Here is a 25,107-nt window from a genome sequence, read left to right as displayed (position 1 = left end):
TTTGCTAGGTAGATGGCCAACATTAATATAAACGGTTGCTGTTACTTACTCCAGGGCACTGACCCTACCACCAGCAATTACTGAATAAACTCTTTGAAGATTTCTTGAGGTAATGAGGATGGTGGTTTGTTTCCAATATAGAGAGGGAGCTGCAAGATGAGCTGAGTGAAGAGCAGGCAGGCACTGCAGATGCAGAGAGTGAGAAGATCCGAGAAGGAAATGTGGGAAGCTTGTATCTCGAGCAGCTGAGGTTTAGAACGGATTGCAGTGAGCGGATAGATTACGCAAACTTCCGGTTTCTGCTTTGGAAGGCATTGGCCAAGGTTCCAGACAGAGTGGAGCCCAGGTCAAGGGAGCTTTCCCCGCTTCTCTTGAGATTCATTAGGTAAGTGACCATGTTCAACAATGAGACATGTTGCTTGGAAATGTCATAAATGAAGGCAGAGTTACTAGGGTCCCTATAAGACAACTGATGGGTGGGTTTTGTTTTGTTTTGTTTTTAATGGATTTTATTTTCTGAGACCTCTGAATCCATAGAGTGGTATGATTTTATATTGAAATTGGTCCTTCCTTTTGGTTAAACATGGCTCATGCCAGAGAGAGAGAGAGTGGAAAAAATAAAAGCAACCTGAAATGTAAGCTGTCAATTGGTTGCTGCATTGAGCTTGAACCGGGGATCTTGAACTGTACAGTGTCACCAGGCACAACTCTGTGGATAATTGGAACTTCCAATTGTGAACAGCTTCAAATAAACCTCCCGCCAGCAGATACTGTTCTATTGATCGATTTTTATTTTTAATATAGCAATGAGTATTATCCAGCAGATTCTCTGGTGGCTCCAACCCAGGATCTTAGAAAGAAAAACAGTGGTGTAGTAGAAGAGGAAGAAAAACCCACTGAAGAGATACACCGAGCTACCGAGGAGGAGAAAGAGGAGGTGGAGGGAATGGACGAACCGGTGGTTGAAGGGTTGCAAAAAAAGAAAACAAGAAGAGCTGCAGCAAAGTGAGTTTTGCTTTGTTTGATGGGGCAGGGAGCAAGTAAAATGCAAACGTTAACCATTTGGTGTTTTAAAAAGTTTCATAGGAATGGGGTGACTCGCTTTGTTATGTTTCAGAGTAGCAGCCGTGTTGGTCTGTATCCACAAAAAGAACAGGAGGACTTGTGGCACCGCTCACAAAGAGCTCACAATCTCATGAAAGACTGGAACAGACAAAGGAAGGGGAAAGGGATGCACATAAGCCCAGTGATCATAACAAAGCGAAAAGAACAGGAGGACTTGTGGCACCTTAGAGACTAACAAATTTATTAGAGAAGTGGGCTATAGCCCACGAAAGCTTATGCTCTAATAAATTTGTAAGTTAGTAACAAAGTTAGTGTTTGGGGTGGGGATGGGGATAACTGTTGCATCTGTGTGTGTGTCTGCTTTTCTTTTAAAGTCAGTGGGAGCTGATGGGCGTGCAGCCCATTTTGAAAATCATTGTAGGCACCCAATTATGGATTTCAGAGTCTAGCTTTAGACACCCATTTTTGAAAATCTTGGCCCTGATGTCCTTGTACTGGACAGGTTTTTTGGTATTTCTTACTATAAATATCTGCTATTGTGACATCATTGTTCCACAGTATCAAGTTATTTTGTGAGTAAATGGTCTATGGCTTGTGTCTTAAAACACAGTTTGAAACTTCTTGATTATGGCCTTTTTACCCGGTTGATATCTGTGAAATACGCATTTTAGGTGATTCACATGAACTATTTTTGCCTGTTTGAGAATGACATTTGTAGCAACAAAGAACTTTAAAAATGTCATCTTGCACGAATTCTAGCCTATATTCTGGCTTAGTTGTAGGTGTTTTATCAGTTCTGTTATTTTGTTCTGTTCCCTAATCTGAGTGGTTCATATCTGTGAATTAGTAATAATTACAAAAATCAGATTGTCACCAGATTTGAACTTCCGCTTCAAAATGTTCTTGTTCCTAAATGGAAACTTTTAAAATGCTGGTAGCAATAACTAAGGTGTAAAAGATTTACTGGCTAGTTGTTAATGAATTCTTTAGTGAACGCTTTTCCTCTAGACCATGGACTCCTCATTATACTTTCAGATTTGCACCATTGTAGTTTAAGCTCTCACAAAATGTATATTGCAAACTCCTCCTTGAAAATGATGGAAAAATAAGAGCTAGGCGTGATGTGAGAGACTAGTGTGTGCCTGGTAACATGCAGAGTGCACAACTTCATCATTCAGCGGAAACCATAGTACTGGCTTTGGAGGGCAGGTAGTGGTTAAAGCACCTCTCTTTGCTGGGGTTAGACAGGGTGGAGGAAATTCAAATCATGTAGCAGATTCAGTAGAATTTTTTGGTGTGAAGCTCTGCAGGGAACTACTGAATCAGCATAGACTCTTGCTGTTCTGCACGTGTACCTTTTTGACCAGTCCTGACCGTTTTTGGCACGGTTGATTTCCTCCTCCCTCCACTTCTCCCTTTCCCCAGCAAATGGAGATGTGGCTGTTCTTGGGTGGTGCAGTCTCGTCCCCAGGTCCAGTTTACCCCTACTGCTCTTTTTGCACTGGTATAAATCAAATCCTTCCACTGCCATTTGAGCCTGTTGGTAAATGTAGTCCTACATACTGATATTCAGAAACTCCGAATCTTGGTACCATTCTCCTGCCCATTGGTAATAACACAGGGTGTGTATCTGTTTCATTGTTAAAAGCGTGTTTTGTTTTTGTTTCAGGCAGCTAATAGCCCATTTGCAAGTTTTCTCCAAGTTTTCGAATCCCCGTGCGCTGTATCTGGAACCAAAGTTAAATGAGTTGTACAATCAGGTGATAATACTTAACATTTTTGTATTGCTTAATAAACAAATACATTCCTGTCTTATCTGAACACCAAGCCAAAGGGTCCTTCTTTGTAAAGAGAATGACTGTTGCAGTGCAGTGTACAGCAGTTGTGTCTTAAAGGGACACTGTCAACTTGAATATCACCATCTGAAAATTTTGCACCATGTTAAAAGTGACTCTTAACGTTACCATAGCTTGGCAGTTCTTGATCTTTTCTATATTGTAGCCCCAGAGTACAAAGGAAAGTTTCAGGATCCCCTTTCCATCTAGCCATGGAGAAAGAAAGCTTGGTCATGACCATTAGTCTAAGCCCTGGTCTACACTTAAAATTCAGATTGACCTAACTATGTTGCTCAGGGGGTGTGAGAAATTCACACCCTTTGAGTGCTGTAGTTAAGCCAGCCTCACTGCCTCTCGGGGAGGTGGATTACCTGCACTGACAGGAAAATCTCTTTCATCGGTGTAGAGGAGCATCAGTGGGCAAAGCTGTGCTGCTGTAGCGCATGTAGTATACACATACCCTGAGAAACCATGCCAGATAGCTGAAAGAAATTGGAGAGGAAAATGCCTTTCTCTTTATTTTTCAGTTTCTTCACTTTTATTGTTTGATGGTGTCCATCCCTCCCCAGGCTCTGCAAAGGGGTTTTGCCGGTAATAGCAGACCACAAAGCTGAAACTGAATGTAAACGGGCAGCAAGCGGTAGCCAGAGGTGCAAAGAGAGAGGAAAGAGGGGGAGCATGTGTGGCTTATCTTGCCTAAAAGTCCCCTTCTAAATGTAGATGGGGAGAAGGGGAAAAGTAATTTTCAAGGGAAATTATAAAACTGTAAATCCAGGATATGCTATTTAAAGGGTGCTCCCTCAGGAAACCGAGCTGAGTTTATCAACTTGATTTTTGTGGAAATAAGTCTTTGTAAAAGTGTTCTGCAAAAGGAATTGCCAAAATCTTGTCTCCTTTAACAACACGTGTTGAATGATCATGCGTGAGACGTGAACTTAACTTGGATGTGTGAATGTATGTCTTGAATGATCATTCGGCACATACCAGCTAACCATTCATTCTGTGTTACTGCTTTAGTTCCCCAGTGTCCAGCCTGTCTCAGATCACCAGCTTCTGCTCTAGTGGAATGCTTTAGCATTCATTGTGCTCCTGTAAACCTCTGAACTTGGCTTAGAAAAGAGCTGCTCTCTGTGGGTTCGATTGCTTCTCTGTGATTTTTAGGAAAATATTGACCAGATTTGTACATTTTAAAAATATTTTATTTAACCAACATTTTTAAAGAGTGCAGAACAACCAAACATGGCAAAACAGGCATTTACCTGGTCTGCTATTTGTTAGCTCCGTGCTCTAGCATAACTACTGGATTGATACCATGCCTTCAGAATACTGGGGTGTTACAACAGATCACATCAAAAATGGGGATTCTGATATGTGCTGTTTATCATGAAACTGAAGAACTAGGTGGGGGAAAGGTGAGGTTTTTGGTAATGTTAGCCTGGCTACTGGGGCCATTCACCCTTTAATGCTATTGATGAGTTTTTGATTATTCCTCTTGTATTTCTCTTTTTAACAAGTCTAATGTTCTATGTGCATTTTTGTAACTTGGATATATGTGGTGCAAACCTTTTGGAATGGTTTGGCTGATCCATTATTTTACCTAGTGTGACACACAGCCTGAACCAATGCTGGTCCAAAGTGATCTTGCAAAAGACACTCTATTAAAAATAACTTGTTAAAACACAATTTATGATTGCGTAGTTTAATTGCTGTACCCATCAAACGGGCGCTGGAACAATTTGTACAGTTAGGGTTCTGAGAGCCATTGAACCAAACTAAACCCTGTATATGATGGAAACCACTTCAAGCCAGGGGGTGCTGCTGCACCCCCTGCATCTCTAGTTCCAGCACCTATGCCATCAAATACCAGCAATGATATCCTGTTTTTTTGGGTTTTGTTTTGTTTTTGTTTTTTAGAAACAAGTAACTTTTGTGTTCTGTAATTATCTCTCTTGGATGTATAGTGGTAGGAAATATTTGCTGCTTGGTGTCTTTTTTTTTTTTAAATGACCGTTCTAAAATGAAATTCCCTTTATTGTGGATCCCTTTAGGTTAGATGATTACTTCCCCCCTTCCCCCAAATTTAAGGGCTGAATTCTCTCTTGAATAAATCATCTTGATATAGTGGTAGAAGGAGAGGTATATATTATTTGGGCTTTCTCCTAATTTTCTTTTCTCGTAAAATGTTACCTTCAGCTGTTGTCCCATCAAGACCAGAATGTGCAAAAAGTAGCCCTTGACTGCATCATGACTTACAAGCATCCACATCTGCTGCCATACAAGTAAGAGCTTTAAAATTCTTCCAACATAGATAAATCACTAAGTATCACATCAACATATATTTATGATATTTGGCATCATCCGCTTCTAAGAGAAATATCCACAACTTTCTGAATCCAAGAAAAAATAATAATCCTATTCCAAATCTGAATTTGGAAATGGACAGAATTAAAAAAAGCTTCTCCTATTTATATTTAAATTAAAATGGAAAAAGCTTTTGTAGACTATAAAGAAGAAAAGAGGTTGTCACCTCCATGCCATTGTGCCTGAGATCTAGATACAGTCACAGAAGGTAACCTGGACTCATCTTGAAAAGCAGATATCTGAGAAGAGGAATTGCTGTTTTGTTTTAAAGGAGGAGTGCAGCAGGGCCATGTTCGTTCAGAAATGGAAAAACTGAAATATTTTATCTATCAGATTTGAACTCTTTCTCAAAACAAAACAAACCTTTTCAAACCTCCAGACCCACCATGGTATGTAGTGGCCAATTGTGTTCTTTTCAGTAAAGGAGTTTTGTAGTTCTTTATAATCATTAGGTAAAACTGTCAGCATAATACTATTGCACCCACTTGGATAGCCTTTACAGAACCTTGTATGATAAATAGTGGTCTATGCAGTGGTATTGAGCTAGTTGATTTACTTACCCTTTTATTAAAAGGGTAAGGATGTGATCTTTGAATAAATTGCATAGATCTTTTTTTAAACAAAAATAACTGTGTTTAATACTTGCAGGGAGAACTTGCAAAGGTTACTGGAAGATAAGAGCTTTAAAGAAGAAATAGTCCATTTCAGCATATCCGAGGAGAACACTATAGTTAAAATGCAACACCGACCAGATCTTGTTCTTGTTCTTATGAGGTGCGTGGGTGAAACACTACATAAACTTTGCATATTAAAATAAAACAATGTCTATAAAAGAAGCATAATGCAGCCTCTGGTTGATATTTTAAAGAGACAATACAAACTTATGGCTCTCACAGCAACTAAGGCTTCCTCGTTCATTACTGTACATGATATTCTCTTGAATACATTTGGGCTGTGTGTGGTGTATTGTTGAATGCATTAGTTAAGCTCATATTTTCCAGAAAAGTTCATCTTAAATGCCTAAGAAAAAATCTGAGAGATTTTCACCCTCAGGGTATTAGTTGTTTGATAAATACATGGAAATAGTGATTTACAGTGAAAGTGCTTCCTCAGCTATAACGTTGTCTTCATACTAGCACAGAGGTGGGCAAACTACGGCCCGTGGGCCACATCCGGCCAGTGGGATCATCCTGGCTAGCCCCTGGCCCCTCCCCCACTGTCCCCGCTCCTCTGCAGCTACGCCGCCGCGCAGTTTGCGCCCGTCCACCTCCCAGGCTTTCCAAAAAGCCTGTCCTGCCGCTCTGAGTGGCATGGTAAGGGGACGGGGAGGATTGGATAAGGGGCAGGAGGTCGCAGGGGGCAGTCAGGGGACAGAGGGCAGTTGGATGGGGCAGAGGTTCGGGGGGGTGGAGGGGAGCGGTCAGGAGACAGGGAGCAGGGGGGGTTGGATAGGTAGTGGGGTCCGGGGGGGGCAGTTAGGAATGGGGGTCCCGGGAGGGGGCGATAGGGGACAAGGAGCAGGGGGGGTTGGATGGGTCGAGGGTTCTGAGGGGGGTGGGAAGTGGGAGGGGGCAGATAGGGGGCAGGGGCCAGGCTGTTTGCAGAGGCACAGCCTTTGCTTCCCGGCCCTCCATACCTTTTCGCAACCCCGATGTGGCCCTTGGGCCAAAAAGTTTGCCCACCCCATACTAGAACGATGCTTTGCTAATTCATACTTAAGCCATGCTCCCATTCAGATCACTTGCAACATTTCCAGTGACCTTGTTGGGAGCAAGAGCACGCCGTTTCTGTTCATGCTACTGGGTGCCAAGCAGCAACAGAGGTAATAGTGGGGAGCATTAGTTAAGCCATGTAGTTCAGGTTATAGTTTCTAAACAAAGATTGTGAACCAGCCAGACTGCTCCTGCAATGCTTCAGAAACAGGCAGCTAGTGGAGAACTCACTAATACGATTTTCGTTTGGCTTTTGAAGAATTCTGTATGGGCGGATGAGAAACAAAACTGGAAGCAGAACTCAGGGCAAATCTGCAACAGGCACTCGTATGTCAATTGTTCTGAGGTTCCTTGCTGGCTCACTGCCTGAAGAGATTAGAATGTTCCTGGACCTGCTCTTTGAACCTGTGAAGCACTTCAGTGCTGGTATGCTTCTGCCATTAGAAACTGGGGATAATAGTTCTTCCCTACCTCACGGGTGGGGGAGGATAAATACTTTGAGGACTGTGAGGGGCTTAGATGTTATGGAAATGAGGACCATATAAGTACCCAGGATAAATTAAAGCACCCAATGGCACTGGTTATTTTTTTAAAATAAGAGTCAAGATTCCCCTGAGTCCTTGGCCACAGTTTCCCTTCCCTGCTGTACAATGTACTATTATTCCTGTACCGTTATTACAGAACTGAGGCACTGAGAGACTGAGTGACTTACCCATGGTCACCCAGGAGATCTGTGGCAGAGCAGGGAATTGAACCCAGAACGCCAGAGTCCCAGGCTGGCATCCGAACTACTGTGTTGTCCTTCCTCTCTGAAGGGCTGGTGAGCACAATGCCACAGGGGTATTATGAGGATAAGTGCATACACTGATTGTGAGGCACTCCGACACTACAGCAATGAGGGCCATATAAGAGCCATGATAGACAGGTGGGGCTGTTTGTTAATTTTACGTAAGAAGCTGAATTAGGAGCATTTAAAGATCTTGTAATTTAGGGCCAGATTTTGCCACCCTTTCTCACATTGAGACGAACCTCAGACATTGACATTTGGACCATTGAAATCGGGTCCTTACTTACCAAGGTAAAGATGAAATGATATATTTTCACTGTCCTCTTTCCTTCTGTAGGACCTTGCCAGGTTGCAGTACTCCAAACAATATCAGAACTGGATTTATCTAAAGTCCTGCCTCTAGGCCGTCAGCACAGTCTGTTCAACAGCCTTGAGGTTGTACTGAAAAACATGGGCCATCTGATCACTCAGTACTTACCTGAGATTTTACAGATTTTACTTTGTATGACAGCAACAGTATCCCACATCCTTCAACAAAGAGAGAAGGTAAGGAATATGGTACTGTGTGTGTGTGTGTGTGTGTGTGTGTATATATATATATATATATATGTGTATATATATATATGTATATTTTTCTCAACTCTATTGGTTCAAATTACGCTTGATGCCAATAAGGAGTAAAGCTTTAGAAACCAGTGAATAATAGAAAGATGGATAAAAATATAGGCCAGCAACATTGGTCTTAAAATGCCACAGCGATTATATAGAAAGAGTATATTGCTGTTAAACAGTTGTTTAAAATGCTGTTAAATTGTTGGCATTTCAGTCAGTCACAGTGTTGAATGTATTTAATAAAATAAGCTTTTTAAAACATTGCTTGTAACAATTCATACAAACAAGAATTTGAATGTCAAATACATTTTTTTTAAAAAAAACAATTACATTTCATTAAACAAAAGTGCACACACTAACTAGGAGTTTGTTTGGGGCAACTAGAACCCTTTCTGGACTTGAATTCAAACAGGTAAAGAAAAATTCTGTCTGTTTCTTTTTTTGGCCTTAATATCATGGTTCACCTCATGCTTCTCTAAGTGCTGTAGCAGTAGCTAGCAACAAGGGAGGGGTAATTTTAGGGCAGTTACAGTCCATAATCCAATTTACAGTAGTACACAAGTAATTTTATTTATCTCCAGAGTAATCATTTTTGTACTGTAAAGTTATTCAAGTAATGCTGTCTCTCACCTTCAGTTGTGACTGAGTAACTCTTGGAGAGGTATTTGTGGTGCCATGCTGTCATTTGTTAAACTTAATTTAACACTTCATTAGCTAGTGAGGTGTTAAGAGTTCAGAGAAGGATGCTAGAAATCTGTTTATCTTGGATAATTATTACAAGAAATTCCTGTGGGTTTGAGAGTCATTTATTGCAGGATGGTATTGCCCAAAGAGTTAAATATCTACTTTTGTAGTTCTGAGCTCAGTTACAGGTTTACTGTTTCCTACTGTTCACTTTCAATATGGAATCTGTCCATGTCTTTACATAGGCCTCTTCTCAAGGGGCATGCTCTATCTCCTTCCTCTTGTTTGAGTAGATGGGGAATCTGATTCAGTTTATTTGGTGCAAAAATTATCGTCTATCATTCTAATTTTTAGTAGCAAAAATCTTGTCTCTTGTGATAAAGATTGTGGTTGAGCATTAGACAAGGAGGAAACTAAGCTCAAAAGAAACAAGATTAAAGCACGGGACCTTAAGGGGAAGGACAGCAGAGAAGTTTGTACAAGCAGTAAGATAAGTGCCTGGAAACAGATTTGGTATTGGCTGAAGAAGAGTGGAACCACATCAAAAGAGTGAGGATTGCAGCAGCAGAAGAGGTGTGTGGACAATACAGTTGGGGAAAATGAAGGGAAAGAGAGGAGTTGTGTTGGACCGACGAAATGCAGGTAGCGATCTGAAATAAGAAAATGGTGCATAAAGAAAAAGACATAAGCCCATCAAGTGTGATTGAAAGCGAATACAAAGAAGCAAAGTGAGCTGCTAAGCAGGCAGTGACTGAAGCCAAAGAAAGTGCCATAGATGACCTGTATGCGGAGCTAGTAAACCACCCACATCTGGCTGGCCAAAAGATCTATAACATTGCAAAAATCAGATGCAAAGGGAAGGAGTATGGTATTGCAGCACCATTTGTAAATGATGACCAGGAGAGACTGCTAGTAACACCTGAAAGAATGAAGGTGAGGTGGAAGCAATGCTTCGAGAGTCTCTTAAATAAAGCAAACCCCTTTTTGGAAGAATTGCCAATATCCTAATATGCCTGAGTCTGACACAATGGAGGTGAGAAATGCAGTCTAGATAATGAAGAACAGTAAGGTGGTGGGACCGACGAAGTGACGGCGGACCTGGGGAAAGTCCTGTGCGAGAGAGGCATAAAATGGATGAGCAGAGCAGTTAAAGCAGGGGTCGACAGCCTTTGGCACGTGGCCCATCAGGGTAATCTGCTGGCGGGTCGCGAGACATTTTGTTTACATTGACCGTCCACAGGCATGGGAGCAGGCCAACGGGAGCTGCGGGAAGCGGCACGGGCCACGGGGATGTGCTGGCTGCTGCTTCCCGCAGCTCCCATTGGCTGGGAATGGTGAACTGTGGCCACTGGGAGCTACGGGTGGGCCAAGCCTGTGGACGGTCAACGTAAACAAAATGTCTTGCGGCCCACCAGCGGATTACCCTGATGGGCTGCGTGCCGAAGTTTGCTGACCCTGGGTTAAAGCCATACGGTGAGATATGTGAATATCCAAAGATTGGTGCAGGTCTATCTTGGTCCCAGTACATAAGCAGGGGAGCATCCTCGAATGTGTAAACTGTTGAAGGATAAAGTTCCTGTTGCATAGAATGAAGGTACTGGAACACATCTTGGATGCTACGGTTAGGAGAATGGTGGAACCCCTCCTCAGATAAGAACATTTCAGCTTCAGGAAAGGATGAGGAACCACAGATGCCATGTTTGTAATTCGGCAAGTGATCAAGAAGCAGTTAGAGCACCAACAGGATCTCTTCTGGGCTTTAATAGACTAAGAAAAGGCATAGTATAAAGTGGACAGAAGGATGCTCGCTCTAGTGCTGAGGAAATATGGCATGTCTGAGGATTTAATATCATCGAAAACAGCGATCTGAGCATGTTTTGGAATGACAGGCCCCTTTGATATGAAAGTCCAACTGCACCTGGGGCCCTTAGTCTGCTGCTGTTTATTATGTTGATGGAAGATCTCAATAGGAAAGGTGAGAAGCTGCTATATGCAGATGACATAGCTATAAGGGTGTCCTCAGAAGACAAGCTAGAGCAAAGAGTAAATCAATGGTAGGGCCAGGTAAGCTGACAAGGGAAGAAAATGGATATGACTAAGACCGAGGTAATATGGGTCAGTAGAGGTGCCTTAGGGAGATTGAATATAAAGATGAATGGAGTCTGACTAAACCAGACTGAATGGTTCAGGTATCTGGGTTGTGGACGACAGTGAGCATGAACGAGATACAGTCCTGACTGGGGAGTTCTGGAAGGCAGTGGAATAACATCCCACTGACGCTGAAAGCCCAATTGTATGTAGCAATGGTGTGCCCTGCAATGCTGTATGGTGCAGAAGCACGGGCAGAAAAGAGACGGGAAGTTCAATGCCTGATGATGTCCGAGATGAGATGTCTTTGTGCAGTATAGTCCCACAAAGGGATGGATTGCGATATGAAAGCATTAGGATGGAAATCTCAGCCCATGATGTGGCTGACAGAATCCGGGAAGCTCAACTTTGCTGGTTCAGACAGAGAGAGAGTGAATGAAGAGGATCTGGGGAAGATGGCATGGCAGGAGAGGGTGGAGAGGAAAGAGACCCAGAGGAAGTGATGGTGGATTGCATCAAAAAAGATGGTAAGCTGATGGACCTTAGTGCTGCCTCGGACCGACGAAGATGGCAGATGTTTTCACGGTGACCCAACCCTAGATGATGGGATAAGAGGAAGAAGTAGTAGTTTCTAAGTCACTTAGGAACTTTTGAAAGTGTTACCTAGAGGCCGTGTCTATACTTTGGGGAGTGTAGGGTACATGTAGCTACACACTGCAGCAAAAGGCAGGCTGCAGCCACACTCACTGCCATGTATAGCTGTATGTGACAGTGAAAGGCTCTGGCAGGGGGAAGTAGTGGGATGCTACACTGGTAAAAATAGCACGGAGGCACTGCATGGTTGTGCAGAGAGCCGTGTAGGGTACGTACCCACAGGGTTCTGGTGTGTCTATATTCCACTCACCTAAGCAGAGCCTCACCATCTGCCCTGCTGTTTATACCCATGCTAGGGAGGTATGCGGTGTCTGTACTCTGCATGTCGCCATAAGTGTAGCCCTTCCCAGGGGAGACCAGCAGAAAAGGCTGTAATATTATAAACAGATGGCTGATGAGCGTGCTTTATTCCAGTGTTGAATATCTTCCCCAAGGAAAGCTATAGAATGTAACTTCGTTATTGTTAAATGCATGGGTAGCGTAACTCTTTTTACTAGATTTTAGCCCTCTCCTCCTCATTCTGTCTTTGCTGGATTCCTCTCTCTCCTCTAAGTACATTTTCATGTGCTAAGAGGAAACTGACCTTTGGTCTCTAGTTTTGGTTGTGCTCTTTTTGGGGGGGTAATTTATTTAATATATTTTCATACAGAAACAGACAAAAGTACAAAAAAAATGTATGTGAGCTCCAATAGAATTATGCAATTGCAAGATTTTACAGTTTGTCAAAGATGCAAGACCAGGCAATGTACATAGACATAACATGTTAGGGTGGGGTAACAGTAGTAAAATAGGAGGGAAGGAGGGGACCAGGATGGGAGGGATGGAGGTTTGGCATTCCTTGAAGCATCTCAATATTTTTGTATTCAAATGTATCTAGAAATGGGGTCCACATTTCTCTGAATTCATATAATTGCTCTCTATAGCAATAAGTTATTCTGTATTTGGCTGCTAATTCAGATAGGCCCAAATACCACAGCTCTATTCTGGTGGTACTTTTGAAGACGTGTAAAGTAGTTTGAATATTGGGAGTGGGGTTTGTAGATTTCTTAAGGGCAGTGCTAAAAGCTGTAGTATTCACTTACAGTGGTTTTGGCCCCAGTCCTTCAGCGAGCTGTGTGCAAGTCGACTCTCGTTCCCAGGCAGAGTCCCAGTTAAGCCTTATGACTCTGTGCAGGATGTCACTTTCTTAGTCAGAAAGTTAAAATCATCTTTACAAGATAAAGGTAACTTGTTCACAGTAGCAAACAGGAGGAAACAATGTAATAGTCCAAGCAACAATCACTCATATCCATGATTGATTAAATACAGTATTTCATGCAGGGTAATTAACTTGTTATAGCTACAATAGTATTGTTATAGTACAATATAGAAGGTGTATTGCAGCAAGAATAGGTATTTTTGTTTTTATTTTTTCCAGATCCAACTAAGGTTTATTAACCCACTGAAAAATTTGAGGCGTCTTGGGATCAAACTTGTGGCAGAGTTTTTTTCTGATTTTGAGACCTACAGCTTTACAGTGGACGAGATTGATGCCATTTTTGAGGCAGTGATATGGCCCCAGGTAATGTTGACAGAGTAATGCATTTTATTCTGAGTTATCTAGTATGTAAAGATAAGCAAAGAATTGAAATACTTCTCTGATGGATTGTATTTACGTGGGACAACCTATCCTAATTTCTCAATTATTGAGGGACAATCTACACTCATCGCTATGCTTACTTTCCACAAGCTATTTTTAGTATAACTTTTTATGAGTGAAAAGAACGAGGAGTACTTGTGGCACTTTAGAGACTAATAAATTTATTTGAGCATAAGCTTTCATGGGCTAAAACCCACTTCATCAGATACATGCAGTGGAAAATATAGTAGGAAGATAGATAGATAGATATCAAGCCTAATTTAATGGTGAATAATGAGTAGAGACTGGGAGTGGATGGGTAATTACACAAAGTAAAACTATTTCCCCATGTTTATTTTCCCCCCCTTACTGTTACTCTCACCTTCTTGTCAACTGTTGGAAATGGGCCATCCTGATTATCACTACAAAAAGTTTTTTTTTTCTCCTGCTGATAATAGCTCACCTTAATTGATCACTCTCATTATAGTGTGTATGGCAACACCCATTTTTTCATGTTCTGTGTGCGTGTGTATGTATCTATATCTTCCTACCTTATTTTCCACTGCATGCATCTGATAAAGTGGGTTTTAGCCCGCGAAAACTTATGCTCAAATAAAATTATTAGTCTCTAAGGTGCCACAAGTACTCCTCGTTCTTTTTGCTGATACAGACTAACACGGCTACCACTCTGAAATCTGTTTTTATGAGTGATGTATCCGAATATTTGGATGCTTGTATTTAAAATTTAACGTATTGTTAAATTTATTAACCTTAATTTGGGATACTGCAGATTATGTACTATATTAATTGTATGACTTTTTAAACAAAACATTGTACTTTTGGATAATTTAAGCATTATAGCCAGATATATTAAAAACTCTTTTTAACTTGTATACTAGATAATTTTAACATTTGCTGCCTAGAAATCTCTAATTTCATTTGCTTGTATTAGGTGTGTGAAGGGCCGATCTTGGGTCTTAATAAGAAGGCCAAGCATCTGATTAATGCTGGGACTGCTTCTACATTCAAGTCATAATCAAAAATACTTACAGATTAATCTGAATAAAGTAAAAACTGTATCTCTCTTCTTTAACAATTGAAGCAAACTACTTGCTCTGACACTTCCTGGGGAACAAAATTGTACTGTTGGTATATGTTAGATGCCTAATCTGTCCAATTTAAAATGCCTGAGTATTTACCATTGAAAAAAATCTGAATAGTATCAGACATTACCTTGGTGGGCTAGGTATTCCTGTTCTGTGGTCAGTCTTAACCTATAATATGCCCCCTTCATCCATTTTTGTTCATTTTACTTATTTATTCCTTCCATATTTCTTGCATCTACCAGTATGGCACCTTACATGTGGCCAAATGACAGATGAACTAGCTGTATGCAAAGCACATAACCTTGTACCTCGGTTGATTAGGTAGAAGAAAATGTTGTTTTCCTGTCCCTCTTAGCCTTTCAGCTGTCTCTTTCTATGCCCCCAGCTACTCCAGCATTGGGAAACTAAGACTCCGATTCAGCAAAGTCCCATAGAAGTCAAAGCAGGATGTGATTAAGTGCTTTGCTAAATCAGTGTCTCAGAGCTTTGTGTTTGGAAAGCACTGTGTACATAAGAATGACCATAACTGGGTCAGACCAAAGGTCCATCTAGCCCAGTATTCCGTCTTCCAACAATGGCCAGTGCCAAGTGCCCCAGAGGAAATGAACAGAACATTCCCAGCTTCTGGCAAACAGAGGCTAGGGACGCCATCCCTGCCCATCCTGGCTAATAGCCATCAGTGGACCTATCCTCCGTGAATTTATCTAGTTCTTTTTTGAACCCTGTTACAATCTTGGCTTTCACAACATCCCCTGGCAAAGAGTTCCACAGGCTGTCTTGTGTTGCCATTGTCTGAATATTTTCCAATTCCAATATATCATTTTTGAGATGGAGTGATCACATCTGCACGCAGTATTCAAGATGTGGGCGTACCATGGATTTATACAGAGGCAATATAATATTTTCAGTTTTATTATCTATGCCTTTCTTAATGATTCCCAACATTTTCTTAGCTTTTTTGAGTGCCGCTGCACATTGAGTGGATGTTTTCAATGAACTATCCACAATGATTCCAAGAGCTCTTTCTTGAGCGGTAACAGCAAATTTAGATTCCATCATTTTATATATATAGTTGGGATTATGTATCCCAAGATCCTTTGGTAGCTCTTCACAGTCTGCTTTGGACTTAACTGTCTTGAGTAGTTTTGTATCATCTGCAAATTTTGCCACTTCACTGTTTACCCCTTTCCTCCAGATCATTTATGAATTTGTTGAATAGGACTGGTCCCATTTGATGATGCTCTATAATTTCTGTAAATAGGAATGATAACTGGTTTAAAGAAATAATGCTCATTTCCTGTATGACCTAGTGTATCCCAGGGGGTGTCTACACTGCAATTAAAAACCCACATCTGGCCTGTCCTAGCTGACTCAGCCTGAGCCTTATGAGCCTAAGAGGCTGTTTAACTGCAGTGTAGACATTCAGGCTCAGGCTGGAGCCTGAGATCTGGGACCCTGCGAGGTGGGAAGGACCCAGAGTTTGGGCCGAGCGTGAATTCCTGCACCGCAATTAGCCCCTTAGCCTGAATCCTGTGAGCCTGAGTCAGCTGGCACAGGTCCCTGTCTGTATCTAACTGCAGTGTAGGCATATCTCCAGAGACCAGCACTATATGATAGGATACTGACTCCAAAAATAATCCAGTAGCTCCCTCTAGGGGAATTTCAGCCATTGATTCTCTCTGAGATATTTTTTGCAGAAGACTCATTTGATTTTGTGCTTTATTTTAAAGGCTTTGAAACCATGAGGCTTGTGAGATGGTGCGGGAGGAGGGAGAATTCTAATCCTTGTGCTTGGAATTGGAGTTTCCTGATTGTTAACTGCACAAAAATCTACTAGTGGGACTCGATAGTAGTAGTCCACATAGCAGACTTCCTTCCCATAGGATTGCATTAAAGATTCCTTTGTTTCTGTTATGTTCAGAAAAGCACTGCTTAATACAGAGCAGTGGGGCACTCAATCATTTTGGGCAACTGAATAAGCTTTCTAAGACTTAGATCTGTTCCCCCCATTGCCTCCATTTCAGTTTTACACAGTCCAATCTGCAGTGCAGACTGAGCATCCCTAAACTCCACTCTCACCATCCTGATGCATTAAACCAAAAGAACATGGACGACCTCCTGGCTGCTCAGTAGCAGTCAACACATAGCAGAGGCGTTCTCACTCATATTGATGCCGCTGATCCTGCTGCAGACAGGAATATAAGTGTGAGACAGTCACTTTGGCTGCATCTGTGTGCAAAGCACAAGGAGAGGGAAAATAACTCCCAAGGGGAGGACAAAAATAGTGGGTGGGATAATTTTGTTTTCAAGCTTTTAAGGTGAAACAAAAGATGCTCCATTAGTAGCTATCAGCAGTATTGAAGGGATTAGAAAGTGAGCAATGATATTTTTTAAGATAAATTTATCATTCACAGAGAATTATTTAAACTTATTTTCTGTCAAATTTGATGTTTTAAATAGTGATGCGTGGTCACACTGTTTTGTTTTGTGATTTATCCTCTCTTTGTCTTCTAGATCAGCAGGCTCGCTTCCGAAAGCCAGTATTCTCCTACTCTGTTACTCAAACTCATTCACATCTGGAGCAAGAATTCCAGGTAAACTTTTCCTTTGTGGAGAAGCAAGATAAATGCATAGTGTCTGCTGTGAATAACACACAACACGGAAAGAAAGATGGTCACACATTATTCCTCCTTGCAACCTCAAAAAAGTTATTGGGTACAAAATGGCTGCAAAGAGCAGTATTTTGATCAACATGTAAATTTCATAGATTCCAAGGCCAGAAAGGATCATTGTGATCACTTAGTCTGACCTCCTGTGTAACTGAGGCCAGAGAACTTCCCCCAAATAAATCCTAGAGCAGATCTTTTAGAAAAACATCCAATCTTGATTTTGAAATGGTCAGTGATGGAGAATCCACCACAACCCTGGGTAAATTGTTCCACTGGTTAATTACTTTCACTATTAAAAAAGGTGATTTTGCACTTCATTTAATGTTATTTAGCTCTTTTTCATCGTAGTTCACAAAGCCATGACAAAGGACGGTATTGTTATTCCTCTGTTAAATATGGGGAAACTGAGGCTCAGAGTGGGGAATTGATTTGTGCAAGATCTCACAATAGTTCAGTGAGAGCACCTGGATTAGAATCCAGGTTTCCAGGCTCCCCAGTCTAGGGCTGTATCCACTAGACCAAACAGCTGTGCTTGCTTTTCTTTTCCTCTTTTCCTTTAATTACTGTACTTTCTTGTTATTGCTTAACAGTATTTTACATAGGGTATTGAGCCTGAGGGAAAAGCCTAGAATAGGAAATATACCAAATACCTGAATTCCAGCCACTCTATTTTAAGTGGTGGACTTCGATTTTCCGTTACATTTTTCTGAAAATGTAAGTATAAACCTGGGCCTCAACCCTGCAGACACATATACATGCGCTTAACTTAAAATGCATGAATAATCCCATTACCAATTGACTTGTCAATGGGATTATTTGCATGCTTAAAGTTAAACATTTACCTAAGTATTTGCAGGACTGGGGTCTTAATTCTGATTTATTTCCCCTAGGAATAAACAGGGTATAAAATAACTGTAGCTATGTTGTGTCAAGACCCTGGTGTATCTAGACTATGACTCTAATGCTCCCTAATAAATGCAACTCCCGATCTTTCCAGTTTTTGGAGATTATTCTCTGTAATATCAGGCCATTTTCCCCACATATGAACAGCCAGACAGGTTTGTAGCCAACATCTAGCTCAGATTTTGAGGGGAGAGGGATGAGCTAGTGGAAAATGGTAGCCAATCCAGTTTTAAATAAAAATCTTGTGTCCTTCCCCTTTGAACTGTATTGATTTGTTAATGTTCTGTAGTGTCAGCTAGATCCCTGTTTACTATTCATTTACATAATAACGTGTGAATTGGATACCGCTCAGATATAGAAGTAAAACAAGTCAGAAGGAGTTGGCCTTTAGATATCTGGGGTGAAATCCTGGCTCTACTGAAGTCAATAGGACCCGGATTTCACCCCTGACTTTTAACTCCCCTTCGTACTCTCATTTGGTTCCATCACCATGGTATTTCAGTTCTTACCTCCAGATTTACCATTGTCAGAAATGAAGAATGTATTTTCTGTTTACGTACCAAACTGGTCTTGGGTCATAAGAATTTTTCCTTTTTAATGGTCTCTCCCAGAAGGTAGAAGAACATCTCTTTACCTTCAGTCTTTTTGTATGTGACTTTATGGAGGAAGTGTTTGTAAAAGTTTTATTTTTTTTTTTTAAAAGTGAACTGTGAATTTTTCTTGTTCTGTGTCTGTTACTCAGGTATTTCCCTTTGCTGGCCAAGCAGAGACCAGGGCACCCAGAATACGATACACTGTTGAATGTCTTTGCTCTGCTGTCCACCAAGAATCTCTGTGAGGCAACAGCTGGTGTTGTGATGGATGTGGCTGGCAACCTCCTCAATAGTCCAGATTTTGAACCCACAGACCTGATTTCCAGCTTGACAGTGACTGACTGCGTTTGTATAGAGTCTGACACCGATGGAATGACAGAAGGTATGAATGAACAGTAATCAGAATGATGAGGAACTCGACTAAGCATGAGTGTATGTTTTGGATCCTGTTGGGATATTCTGCGCCTTTGGCAAGAACGCCTTTTTAGAAGGAAAATTCCCTGCTAAGGCTTGTCTTCCCTTAGTATGTTCATTCATCCCTCTGCAGACAAGTTCCATATTTGTGTGCTAGTCGCCAGGACCCAGAAAGGTTTATTCTCTGTTAAAGGGAAGGGGGAGAATGTTCATAGTAACGGGCGAACTCCATTGGTTAAGTTATAACCCGGAGGGCAGCCTTGGCAATTAGAACAAGTGGTTTGCACGAACGTCCACTTAATTTTTTTCTTTAAAAATAAATTCACCCAGCCATACACTCACTGCAATTCATTTTAATTTGCACTCCCTTGCAATAAAGACTTGTAGTTCATCACCTTTACCCTTCGCCTGCACTTCCTTTAACATTGGTTAGCTCTTTTTCAGCGGTTGCTCTCAAAGCCATGACAAAGGAAGGCAGGGATTGTTATCCCCTTGGTACAGATGGGGAAACTGAGGCTCAGAATGGGGAATTGATTTGCACAAGGTCACACAACAGCCCATTGACAGAACCGGGATTAGAATCCAGTCTGGGGCTCTGTCCACTGGACTAGCTAAGCCCTTGTATCACAGACTTGTTAGTGAACTAATGAGGAGGGGAGCTCTTGAGGTTTTTGTGTGTGGGGGGGGCGTTAATAGCCTTCAGTCCCGTAGAATTTTAAACGCCTGCAGGGCTGATTTTCAGAGGCATTGAGCACTCGCAGCTCCCGCTGACTTCCTTTGGAGTGGAGGATGCTCAGCACTTCTGAACATCGGGCCTCCTAGTTCACCATTGTCCCCATGTTTGTGTAGGATTGGGTCTCTTCTTTTTGCTCTAAAACGCACTAGTAACCACCTTGTATCCATTACAGAGTCCCCCAGCTTGGGTGCACGGTTAATTCTGCCTCACGTTCCTGCAGTACTTCAGTATCTCGGCAAAACCATGTTAAATGTGGAAAAGGTGAAAAAGAAAAAATTCAGAGCTCAAGTCAGCAAAGAGCTCAACATTCTTTCCAGGTAAGTGATTCCTCATGGTTCAAAAGAGAGAAGCTTTGAAACAATGATCCCTCAGGATGGACTGCAAATATACAATCAGTTACTTGTCACAATGAATTTAAATTCAAAGCCATTTAAAACGTGTGAACTTGTCACTCGACTTCCAGGTCACTGGTGGTCAATTCCCATCACCGCTGACTGAATTTTAAAAGCGTCCATAAGTGAAACTGGCATTGTGACAGAGTCTGTGTAGCCTAAGGCACTGTGACAAGTGTCCCCACAAGGAGATAATTGGTTAAGGACTGGATGATTAACCAATTAACAAAGTGAATCAGCTCCTCAGTCGAGGAGACAAAGAGGGGCATGGGGAAGTCAGGAAGGAAGAGCCGACGAAGCCCAGGAGCTCGGAGGATATGTCTACGCTGCAGTTAAAAAACATGACTGGGCTGTGCCAGATGATTCAGGCTCACGGGACTGTTTAATTGTTGTGTAGACATTCGGGCTTGGGCTGGAGCCCAGGTTGTAGGATCCTGTGAAGTGGGAGGGTCCCAGAGCCCAGGCTGCAACCCGAATCCAAATGTCTACACATAAACAGTCCCTTAGCTCAAGCTCAATTCAGCTGGCACGGGCCAGCCGGGAGTGTTTCACTGCAGTGTAGACATACCCTGAGCTATGAGATCTTTCCCCCCTCTTGCTATGTGCCTTGGGAGAAGGTAAAAGACTTTTGTTGTGGGGAAACAAGTACTTGTATAGCACACTAAGAAAAGCAGTTGGCATTGAACTTGCTGCTGGTTTGGATGAGGACTGTTTGTGGTGAGAATCCAGGGTGAGGAAACCCTGTCCTGTGACAGGCACTCTAGATATTAATACTATGAGCAATCTGAGACTGCTCCCCTTGGGGCTATAAAAATATTGAAGTGGTCAAAAGTGGCTGCAGCATTCTGGTTTGCATGGATACAGCAAACTTGTACGTCGGGTTCTTTGTAACTCTCTTCCCAAAGAAGGAAACAAATCATGAATTTGCAGGGCAGACAGTTATACTGTGTTTCTAGAAAAGGAGAAATACAGATGTACATATCCACACAGGCACAGAGTGGATCCAGTTGCCGAATCAAGACCTTTGTTCCCAGACATAGAAAATTCAAAATTGTAGTCCGAGTTCAGATGTCAGCCTTGACTTTGAATTTCTTGCCTTTCACCAATTTTGTGTCTCAAACTTTGTTTAAGTGTACTTTTAAATGATGAAGAACAATCAGTGAGGGCTGTAAAACAAGGGAGTCATTGGACTTCTTAATCCAGGCAGATAACTTACCCAGGACTGATTTGATTGTCTGTTGCATAACTTTGTTTTGAGGGCACTATTTAAATGTCTTAAAATGATCAGAAAAAACCTTTATGGAAAATAGTTTAACATATCCACATTGTTTAGTTTTTTGTTCTTTTTAAAATTCAAAATACTAATGACTATTTAACAGGAGACATATTTTGTCCTCGTATGACAACTCCCACCTGACTGAAGGCAGAATTTAACCCTCAGTGACGTGCTAGGCATTAGTTTTAAAATTGACCCTTGTGCAATTTAAAATGGGCTGATCTGATTTTATTTGAATATTCTCTTTAAAAAATCTTCAGCTGATTCCTCACGTGCTAAATTGCATCCTACTGTTAATGTAAATGTTTGAGGCCCTGATCCTGCCTCTGAGTGTATGGGTCTTAGGTCCACAGAGTCCTTTTGAAGTCGGTGGCTCTATGTGAGTTCAAGAGTCCATTCACATGGATTCAAAGGCAACATCAGGACCTGAGCTTGTAACCCTTAAAAATACAGGTTCAGAGTGGATGTGCTGACATAATTTTCTATTCTAGCACCAAAGTTTCACAGCTTTTATTGCAGCTCATGAAATCCCTGTTCACTTTGTATGGGTGAGTATGTGGATGCAAGATTAACCAATTAACCTTTTTTTAAATAATGTAGGATCAGCAAGTTTATACAGGACAAGGGTCAGAGTTCTGTGCTCATCAGCCTCCTCCTCCCTTTCCTTCACCAGAGTAGCATTATGCAGGTAGGTGTTACTACTTTCAGTGAAACACATTTATTTTCTTTTGTAAATGGGATTATTTTTATGATGCATTTAAAAAATCTAGTAATTATGTGCGAGTTATTGCAGTCATTCTTAACCATTTGAACGGATGTAATAAATCTATAGGATATTTCTAGAATGCAACACTTGGTGCCATGTGCAAGACTACAATAACACCGTTTTTGTCCAGGAAAGGCCTTCTAGTGAATCCCCCTTTTATTCCCCACACAGACTATTCTGTCATATTAAGCTGCCCTCCCCAGTAGAATCAGTCTTAGTGGTTGTCTTGCAAGAGAAAACATAGCTGGGGTGGTTGTGCCCCCTCTTTTGCCAAGGGAAGATTTGCAGAAGTACTTCTGTGATTTCTAATGCTTTGACCATTCTCACCACTGCGATGTAGTTTATTTCCCAAGTAGCGGGAGCCCATGAAACCCTCACACTTATTATTGCGACAGTATTAGAGCTGCTGTGATCCATCAGTTGCAGCCACTGAAGAGCAATCTAAACACACACTGGAGTAGGTCTGACATTCCTTCAGGTATCCACAAATGGTACATAAGTACGTTGTGAGAGGAGAGATAAAGGTAACATAGTATTATACACAGGGTCCCGCTTGTTTGCCAAGCCTCATTTTTCAAAGCAAGACTCCATCCCCGGTGAATGAAGTGCACAGGCCATCCAGCTGCAGGCCCAAATCATTAAATCAAGATGTGGATACCTTTCTAAAGGGTGTGCCGGAGTTCAGTTAGAAATTATGGGCTTGATGTAGGAATTACTTGGTGAAATTCTGTGGTCTTTGTTATACAGGAGGTCAGACTAGATTATCATAATAGTCCCTCTGGCGTGAAAATCTACGAATCTATAAGGAAATGTATTAAGTTTTGTTAGGAAGACATTATAACTACATGCTGCTGTAACAAAGACTTCATTGCTCAGCTCTGCCAGTCCTACTTGCCTTTCATTTGAGAAAGGATCCAAAAGAAATCACCGTAGGCATGATTAGTCTAACCTGCTCACACTGTGTAATTAATAGCTAATTAAAACACTGAGTTATTTCTCCAAGTGCTTATAGGAAATCTGTAATGAGGGAATTGATTTTCTGCTTACAGTCACTAATTCTCATTTAATATTTGTAATGTGCATAAATCAAATCAAAAGCTTAAGATCACACTATGGCATGAGACACTTCTCAAGGAAATTAAATGATTTAACAATGCTCTTATGATTCTTGGACAACTGTCTCTTTCTTTCTTTCTTTCTTTCTTTCAGGATACAGAGATTGACATCTTGGTGACAGTGCAGAACTTGCTGAGGCATTGCTTAAACCCCACAAGCTTCCTTAAGCCTCTGGCAAAACTGTTTTCAGTTATCCAGAACAAATTATCTCGACAGACACTCTGTGTGGTTTTTCAGGTATTACATTTTTAAGTGCCTTTCTGTAATTTTCTTATCCTTCTAGTTCTGAAAGATAAGGAACAATCATAAGTAAATTCATCTGCATTGTTCCATATAGACTTATAGATCTTTAAATCTACATCAAGTTATATAATAAAAATAATTGTGCCTGACAGCTGTTAGTGAAGTAGAAAGACAGTTGTCAACATACTATTTTGGCCTGCTGCATTCCGATTGATATGCGAATCTATTTAGATCTGTTGCATTTTAAACCAATCAAAGAGCACCTTATTTATAACAAATCCTCTACATGTATGAGGAAAAGCTGGATTTTGACTGCCTGAAGTAGATTTTATTTTTACTCCCCCATCCCCAGTGTGATAAGCATCACCTAAGCTGTTTTGCATGTTCCTGGAATGGCACACATTACATTCGTTTTCAGTAGGAAATCTGTGAAAGATACAGCATAGATCCAGAAATTAGAAATGTGCACCTTTGAAATCGAAGGAGAGAGGCCCTGGTGTTAAAATGACAAAATGTCAGTTTCTCTCCTTCACACTCTCCTGTATTTTTTTAACCTACTTTCTAAAGGGGTCAAAATTAAGAGCCTGATTCTCCTCCAAATTGTAGTAGGAAGAGGCTCTAAGGTTCTAATATTTATTTGCTGCATATGATTTAACTAGTTTTGGTTTTAACTTTTTTTTTTTATTTTTTAAAGACTTTATCTGATCTGGAAGGTGAATTGAAATACATTACTGAGGTAGTTAAGGTATGTACATTTTTTTACTTTTTTTAATCAATGTGTTGAATCATTTTTTAAAAATTCTTTTAAATTAATGATTTGTTGTTCGTCTCTGTTAGTTGAATGCCTTTGATCAACGACATCTCAATGATATCAATTTTGATGTTCGCTTGTCAGCGTTCCAAGGAATCACTTCTCAGGTCAAAGAAATGCAAAGAGTGGACAGCAACTTTCTTATTCCAGTTATGCATAACTGTTTCCACACCATACAGGTTAGTGGAAAGTTTCTTCTCTTGTGTTATCATAGGGATTGTGTAATTAATGTTACTTTCCAGTTCTTTTGCTAGTTTTTGGTGCCAAGAAATAGCATCCATAAAATGGTTTCCTTTTCACAAAAGCCAAGATTTGGCACTTCCCTAGCGATGTCCATGCTGCGTTTTCTATGAATGTTCTGATATGCAAGCACAGTGCAGCAAGAGGAATACGAACTGCCTAACACTGGACCATGGTGCCTCTTCAGCACAGAGCCAAGGACCTCTGTGATGAATCTGGGCTTCACGGCCACAGAGGTACACTGGGAATCTTGAAAAGCTGCTTTTCCCTCAGTGGCAGTTACATGGGCCCTATTCTAACACTCAGTGACGTCCAATGAGAGTCTTTCCATTGAGTTCAACGGGCCATTGGATCTGGCCCATATCTTTTCCTGGGAAGGGAATAGAAAGTTTTGTATAACTTCTGGATCCATGGTGGGCTTTGTTA

General features: G+C 41.2%; 1 protein-coding gene across 2 annotated transcripts in view; it reads left to right on the top strand.

The window, feature by feature from the left end:
- UTP20 (UTP20 small subunit processome component) overlaps nt 1-25,107 on the top strand; it is an 82,470-nt gene that overhangs the window by 24,972 nt on the left and 32,391 nt on the right. For both annotated transcript variants that reach the window (XM_038400079.2, XM_043491437.1), the window contains exons 21-35: nt 142-385; nt 805-1,005; nt 2,735-2,825; nt 5,094-5,179; nt 5,910-6,035; nt 7,233-7,399; nt 8,098-8,306; nt 13,216-13,359; nt 17,037-17,116; nt 18,837-19,069; nt 20,010-20,154; nt 22,106-22,193; nt 23,481-23,624; nt 24,325-24,375; nt 24,468-24,620. In XM_038400079.2, the coding sequence (XP_038256007.1) occupies nt 142-385; nt 805-1,005; nt 2,735-2,825; nt 5,094-5,179; nt 5,910-6,035; nt 7,233-7,399; nt 8,098-8,306; nt 13,216-13,359; nt 17,037-17,116; nt 18,837-19,069; nt 20,010-20,154; nt 22,106-22,193; nt 23,481-23,624; nt 24,325-24,375; nt 24,468-24,620 (2,162 nt within the window). The remainder of the gene's footprint in view (nt 1-141; nt 386-804; nt 1,006-2,734; nt 2,826-5,093; nt 5,180-5,909; nt 6,036-7,232; nt 7,400-8,097; nt 8,307-13,215; nt 13,360-17,036; nt 17,117-18,836; nt 19,070-20,009; nt 20,155-22,105; nt 22,194-23,480; nt 23,625-24,324; nt 24,376-24,467; nt 24,621-25,107) is intronic.

This window comes from Dermochelys coriacea, chromosome 1 (assembly GCF_009764565.3).
Source record: "Dermochelys coriacea isolate rDerCor1 chromosome 1, rDerCor1.pri.v4, whole genome shotgun sequence".
Classification (NCBI taxonomy): Eukaryota; Metazoa; Chordata; order Testudines; family Dermochelyidae; genus Dermochelys; species Dermochelys coriacea.
This window is presented reverse-complemented; position numbering and strand designations above follow the sequence as displayed.